The sequence below is a fragment of the Nothobranchius furzeri genome, chromosome 3 (genome assembly GCF_043380555.1).
Source record: "Nothobranchius furzeri strain GRZ-AD chromosome 3, NfurGRZ-RIMD1, whole genome shotgun sequence".
Taxonomy (NCBI): Eukaryota; Metazoa; Chordata; class Actinopteri; order Cyprinodontiformes; family Nothobranchiidae; genus Nothobranchius; species Nothobranchius furzeri.
In genome coordinates, this window is record NC_091743.1 from 47,844,524 (window position 1) to 47,852,027 (window position 7,504).

Below are 7,504 nucleotides of genomic sequence, written 5' to 3' on the forward strand. Positions count from 1 at the left end.
GAAACTGACGACTCAGCTTCTTCTGTTCACGGCGGTAACTTTCTGTGGAATCGGACAACAAAGCAGCAAATTTAAAGAGGTTTGTGATTTTGTTCTCAGCTACCTGAACGACCTGGAGAGGATAGGCAAGCCAGACTACACCCCCACACAGCAGGATGTGCTGAGGACTCGTGTCAAGACCACCGGCATCGTGGAAACACACTTCACCTTCAAGGATCTGCACTTCAAGTGAGATGACTTTGTGGTTTTTTTTTTTATTTCTCACACCTGTTTTTGAGAAGCTCCTGAAACTCTGATAAAAGACGCAGCTGAAGGTTTTACTTTCCTTCTGAAAGATCGGAGTTGTTTGTTTTTATTGTCCGGGTTTAAAATGACCCGATTCGGAGAGGAAGCTGAGATGTTCTGATTTCTATCAGCCATGTTTGTTATTGATGGTTGGAGGACTCATGTTGGGGTTGTAATGACTCACTGTTGAATACATACATGCCTTTTTTTTTTTTTTTTTACCACCGCTCATTCTTTCCTGTTCTTGGAAAGTCAGAACGTGTTTTTCCTGAGTTGTTTATTCCAATGTTTGTGTTTTTAACAAAAGCAGCTCGTTTTCTCCACAACACCCCTGGACAACCCCGGTGGTGTACAGTCCGAGAAACCTCAGTAATACAACATCTCTGTTTATGTCACACACACACAATCTGTGTGGGAGAGCTAATCGGAGGATTTCTGGGATAAATGATGCTTGTTTGTTCATCTAATGGCCGTCTTTACTGGAGGTTCTCAGGAACCCCCTTGTTGTGTCTTCACGCCACCGTCTTTGGTAACGGGGTATGAAGACACAAGCAGCATGCTTACACCTGTGTGTCTCTACAGAAATGAGTGTCGGGTGTGCACGGCTGCAGAATGTCTCAGCTTTCTGCTGGGTGTTGTTCTTCATGTGCTTGTCTACGAAAGTTGAACGGTTTGTGCGTGGTGGCGTCTTCAGAGCTGCACGGCAGGATGTTCGGTGTGAGCCTCGTGGAAGCGCTGATGAAGGTTAGGGTGTGTCAGAGCTACAATGAGCTCTGCTTCCTCGTCTGTGTGAGGGAGTGAGGAAGGCGGGGTGTCGTTAGGCTCTCCACCGTCACCTCTTCATCAGATGAACGCTCAACTTTCATTCGGGAGGATTCAAATCTGAGAGCTGCTGCCATGCTTTTCCCATGTCCAGGTTCACTCCGCCTTCATGAATAAGTTAGATAGTAAAGGAAAACCAGCAGCCATCATGCTTCAACCTGTCTGAAGTTCTCTTGTTACCACAGCAACAGCGCTGTGCAGAAAGGCCTGTGAAAACTAAGAAAACGATGCTGCATGTGCAGCGGACGGTCCTAACAGGAGGACATGGTTGAGAGACGTCCAGAGACCTCGGAGACGTTCAGTTTATGCGTCCGTTAAGCCTGGTTTATGCGTGGGTACGAGACGTGCGACGCCATGATGCAAGCACCCTGGTTCAGGCCCGCTGAGGGTGACGGAAGCATGCCCAACTTTTACCTGTCTGGCAAAATCTACAGAGAGCACACTTCTTACGTGTGTGTGTGTGTGTCTGCAGGATGTTTGATGTAGGAGGTCAGCGATCAGAAAGGAAGAAGTGGATTCACTGCTTCGAGGGCGTCACGGCCATCATCTTCTGCGTAGCCATGAGTGCTTATGACCTGGTTCTGGCAGAGGATGAGGAGATGGTGAGTTCAGCATCACGCTCTTTGAGCTGCAGAACTATTATCTTCTCCTAGAGGAGCCCTTTTCCAGGAAAACGGAGAGGGCGGCTGGTGCTTTTGTCCTCTATCCATCTCCTCATCTGTGTCTGTCACACTCAGAACCGGATGCACGAGAGCATGAAGCTGTTTGACTCCATCTGCAACAACAAGTGGTTCACGGAGACGTCCATCATCCTGTTCCTCAACAAGAAAGACCTGTTTGAGCAGAAGATCGTCCACAGTCCTCTGACCATCTGCTTCCCCGAGTACACTGGTGCGGTCTGAACGGCTCAGTGCACACACAGAACAGAGTCAGCTGATCCAGAGTTTAAACCATAACATTGTCTAAAGTCTGTGTGCAACAGTTAATGTATGACCACAGCCAATTATGTACACACTAAATCTCAGTGGATCTGTTTAAAGGGACATTCTGACCATTTTAAATGAATTTCTATGTATAAATTGTAAAGTTTTAGGTAGATACATGGGTTGGATGTCTTTCTGAACAGCCTCTGTTCTGTGAAATTGAGTTTTTTTGCTTCGGGACTGCTTCAGCTAACATTTGTAGCTTAAAAGAATGGAAATAGACACAGATAAACCTAGCAGCCAATGAGTTTGATACGTTTTCTGTTTTATTTTTCTGTGTTAAGATTTATTAAACTTGAGTTTTTATTTTGTTTTATTTTTAGCATGCAGTTGTAGCCTAGAACAGAACAAACACACACAAACACACACACACGGATAAAGTTAAGGTAGCTGCTCAAACTAGTTTATTGGGACAAGAAAGGATGAACAGGTCTGACCCTGTCTATTTTCTGGAACCTGTGTGTCTCTCAGGTCCTAGCAAGTACGAGGAGGCTTCGGCTTACATCCAGAGCAAATTCGAAGACCTGAACAAGAAGAAGGACATAAAGGAGATCTACACTCACTTCACCTGCGCCACCGACACCAAGAATGTGCAGTTTGTGTTTGACGCCGTCACCGACGTCATTATTAAGAACAACCTGAGGGACTGCGGCCTGTTCTAGAGACGGTTCAGAGGAAAGAGGTCACGGTGAGCTAACGGCGCTGAGTCTGAGCTCTGGGCCTGCTCGTGCGTGTTCTGATTGGATGTGTGTTGTTGTCTTGTAGATTACTTGAACAGTTCTGAAGACCCATGACCAGGGGAGTAAAGACGGCAAGAACGACTGCACTGTCCGACCACGATTTCTGCTTTGATCTGCTTTTTATAAACACACCCAAGAGACTGAAAACCCAGGAGCCTCGCAGATTTTCAACCATCAGCGACCTCGCTGCACGAATTATCAACTTTCTGGGTTTTGAACACAAAAAAAAATCAAAAAAAAAAAAAAAGGTGAAAGGAAAAAAAATCAGCATTTATTATTATATTTTTGTTCTTTTCTTTATTTTCACTTACTGGAGGAGGGAAGGGATACTTTTATATATAAATGCATAAATTTTGCTTTTAGTTTCTGGCATCAAAAATTATTAAACTTTTAATCACATCTTTTATTTTAACTGGTAAATAACAGGCATGGACAAAAATGATATTAATAAAAGGAAAATGTTTTTATGTTTACATTGGTTCATCATGTATGTTTCTGCGTGACTCCACATGACCAATCGTAGCTCTGTCATCTGTACAAAATATCTAACATTCCAACAAAAAGATTTTAAAAATAAATACATTTTAAAAGAAAAAAAAATGTCTTCAGGGGAAAATTCTGACAGATTATAACGTGTATGTGTGTGTGTGTGTGTGTGTGTGTGAGGCTAGCATTCTGTCACTTTTCTGTGTCTTGGCTGTATGTTTGTGCCGTCACTTCCGTTTACAGCCCGATCCTAGAGAGCCTCGCGTCACTGTTCTGTCCTTCTGTGTGCCGAAGTTTTCCATCATTTGTTCAGCCTAGAGCCTATGAATCTATTAGTGATGATTAATGAGAAAACAAAGATCTTAATTCAGAAAAAGTTAGTGTTTTTGGTAAATATTAAAGCTCTTTAAACGTCTTATATGATTTAATTTAAATAAAAGTGGAAATCAGCCTTGCATTTGTTTTTTATTCTCTTTGCACATAAATACTAACTGCTTCAGGTTTTTTCCTCAGGTCTCGTCAGCGAATTGTCATCCTTACACAAACCAGTTTGACGTGCTGCACAGAATTGTACTTTAGTGGCTAAAACTGTTGCTTTTCTGTTTTAAAACAGGTTTGGGTTTTTTCTCTTAGCTTGGTAGAAAACAGCTGAATTGTTAAATAAACCAAGTAAATTTTCAAATCACATTTCCAAAACATCAGTTTAGCATGCTGCTGTAATACCAGGCAAAGAAGTTAGATGAGTGCCAGCTCAAAATCAAGATCGGGCCGAATAATTACTCTTCCAGGACAAAAGGCATTAAAATCTCTGCAGTTTGACATAATTAACAATTAAGTTTCCTTATAAGTGGACTCAGAACCGAGTGGTTTTGCTTGTTCTTGAATACTGAAGTTTTTTTTTAAAGACAACAAAAAGTATTAGCAGACTGAGATCGCCATCTAGTGGACATCACATGGTAATGTATTGTAACAGTTAAAGTCATTAGTAATAATAATAGTAAAATGTAACAGCTGACCATTTTTGAGTGAACTGATCCTGATCGTTAACTGAATTGATGATTTGACATTTCTACATTACGAACACTGACAGGTTTAAACATAAACATCCTGAAAACGGTTCATACAGTATAATGAACACTAAACAGTGGAGGTGAGCAGAGTCTGGAGAGGGCATGGGCAGCTTGGGTGTAAACTCAACAGTGTTGGGCAAGTTACTCCAAAACTGTAATGCATTATTACTTGTTACCCTCATTTTAAAGTAATTCATTACATTACAATATTACTGATTTTAAAATGTAAGGCATTACACTACCTTTGCATTACTCTAAGTTACTTTCAACAAAACAACTTCAGTATGAGTTTGGTAATCTGATGCCTGGTGAACTTATGACACATCCGGTGGAAGGTGATGTGGTGTCTGAGCTAGGATTGCTGTTAAAAACAGTTCTTTAGAAGGATTGTTTATTAAATAAAAACAGCAACAATCTGTACTCTCAGCACGCTGCCATCTTAGATTAGCGAGTGAGGTGGTGGGGGCTCCAAGCCTATATTTGCCTTGGTCCCCAAATGCCTTGATACGGCCCTGGATGTGGGACTGACTTCTGGGGTGATCTGATTCGATCACATGTATAAATATTGAATGCTTATATATAATTGCTTTTCACTGGTAAAAATGTTTTGGGGATAAATCTACCTACTTTTTTTCTTTTCAAGCACTTTGTTTTCTTGATTTTATTTGAATAATTTCCGGCCCTTTCTCTCTCTAACCTTCCTGCATGCTGCATGTTTTCTCCGTCTTCCAGAAAAAACTGTTTCCTAGACTTCCTACTTTCTAACTAATCAGCCAAAGGGATCTTCACATGTGCGGCGCTCCAGCAGCAATGAGTTGAAATCACCGGAGCCCAGATTAACTCAGCTGAGGCAAAGCACGTCGGAAAAGTACAGAATACCAGAGAACATGAGCTGATATGAACGATTGCAGGTGAATTATTTTGTTTTAGTGGAGCGATTTTGTGAATGTTACAGCGGTTGCGTGCAGGATGCAGCTGGAGTATTTGAGCCGTTACCGCTGCGTCCTCTCTGCCTGCAAATCTGAGTCCATAAATGACTCAATATATGCAGATACTGGAACTTTTTTCGGGTTTCCCGCAATTTGAATTTTTAAGAAACGCAGCTTGATTCTGGGTTTAAAAATGCGTTGTAATTACCGCGCTACTGACAATTGTACCGAGTAAATATTACCATTTTCTTTCCCTGTAATGCCTTACATTACCACATTACAGCAAAAAGCAATACATTACAGTAATTAATTACTTTTGTACCGCGTTACTCCCAACACTGAAACTCAAGGATGTGACTCTGAATGAACAAACATTTGCAAATCCTGACTGCAGCCTTTCTGCATGGAGTTAGCATGTTCTCGTGTCAGATTGACTGGAGAATAGTTTCTAGGTGTGTGTTGCAGATCCTTCCCTGATAACTGCTGGAGTTGGACACCTGCTCCCCGGGACATCAGTGATGCTGAAGCGGTTAGGATAAGGAGTGAGTGGCGTCTTTATAGACTAGTTTGATTTCAGCCACTTTGAAGGATTTTCTTGCGAGGGAAACTAATGTGCTGGGTCACGACTGTGATGTGGTTGGTAGTTACGTCCCATGGGCGGGACGTCTGAATGGTGAAGAGTAACTGTGTATTTTCCCTGGCAGTAGGGGGCAGTACATAACTAAATCACTGCAAGCATGCAGTATTTTTGTGTTGGAGTAAAACCTTACCAACAGATGGCCATTAGGGTCAAAAATCCCTGGGTGCACTGTGGTCTTTTAGAAATGGGTCAAATTGCTCCAGGTAAGTCGAGAGCTCCAGGAAATTCCCCCGGTTGCTTGAGGAATCTGTTTCATCATGGCCTCGGAAAGACATTCCCTGTTTAGCTAAAAAATATATTGTAGCCACAACACGACGAAGGTGCTCTCTCCGTTCGGTGATCTGGTCAATGCTGGCCACATTTATTCGATCAACCACACTGCCTTTTGTCAAAGTTACCTTATAGCCATTCCAGGCAAGCATTGAAGCTTTGTGTCCACATGTGTCATGCTCTCTGAAGCTGTCCAATGCTCTTTTCCAGTTGGAAAAACCAACCATGCTAGTGATGTGGTCTTTTTTTGGCCACCATGCCTGCTTTCCAAAGACTCTGCAGCTATAGCAGAATGCTGAATTTTGACTGATCGAATACTCCAGCCACTCAAAAGAGTCAAACCATTTTCTTTGGAATGACCTTCTCTGAAGTCCAAAGTTTGTGAAAGGGTACTCTCTAACCCCAAAATTCCACTATCTCCGCTCCTGCTTTCCGCTGCCGCTCGCTTCCGAACTCAAATTATACTGTACCCGCTCTACAACGGCTCCGCCCCGGTGCGGAGACCTGAGGTGCGCAAACAGGCATGCGCGGGATTTTCGAGATCTCGCGATACAGTCCGAGCAATAAACGCAGAAGTTAGATCCAAACAGAGGTGCTCCGGCATCCGGCAAAAATAGAATCGATCCTATTTCTGCCGGATGGTGGAACGACGGGCGGCGCACTGCGCCGCACGGCCGCAGTAGTGGAACAGCTCTGATTGACTACAACGGGACCGTTTTTGCTGCGGAATTCGTGCCGGAGCGGAGCGGAGATGGTGGAATTTTGGGGTGAATCGGTCACTCTAGCATTTTCTATCTCCACCTCTTTCCAGCTTCCTGAGTCATCTGTAATAAAAATAAGACAGGAACAAGTTAGAAAATGATACACACCTGACTCAAAACAATTTAATTCAAAAGTTGTTTTTTTAATAGCTTGTGAAACGGCACTAACTAAATAAACTAAACTAAATAAACTGAAATGAAAAATCATTGTTGCCAGTTCATTTGCCTAATGAGGATGATGGTTCTTCTGGTGATGCAGCTACATCAACTGCTCCTGTGGCCTCTTCAGTCTGTAGGTCATCTCTCACAACCACTAAAAGATCATGACATCAAAATTGATTGTGCAAAGCTGAGAACTAAAAATACAAAAACAAATATCCTTATTGTTGTGTTCTAACACTAGGTGGCAGCAGAGCATTACATGTATAAATGGAGGCGTAGAGAAAGAGCTGAGGAGTTCCGCAACAAATGTACAAGATGGATGCTGAATGTTTATTTCTCTTTCTTTGTTAAATTTC

The 7,504-nt window shown here is 42.5% G+C and overlaps 1 protein-coding gene across 2 annotated transcripts in view; it reads left to right on the forward strand.

Annotated features, from left to right (window-relative positions):
• The window catches only part of LOC107385728 (guanine nucleotide-binding protein G(i) subunit alpha-2), a 72,258-nt gene extending 68,487 nt beyond the window's left edge, over positions 1-3,771 (forward strand). For both annotated transcript variants that reach the window (XM_015959805.3, XM_015959806.3), the window contains exons 5-9: positions 100-228; positions 1,580-1,709; positions 1,845-1,998; positions 2,562-2,778; positions 2,856-3,771. In XM_015959805.3, the coding sequence (XP_015815291.1) occupies positions 100-228; positions 1,580-1,709; positions 1,845-1,998; positions 2,562-2,752 (604 nt within the window). In that variant the 3' untranslated portion in view covers positions 2,753-2,778; positions 2,856-3,771. The remainder of the gene's footprint in view (positions 1-99; positions 229-1,579; positions 1,710-1,844; positions 1,999-2,561; positions 2,779-2,855) is intronic.
• Positions 3,772-7,504: the final 3,733 nt, after the last annotated feature.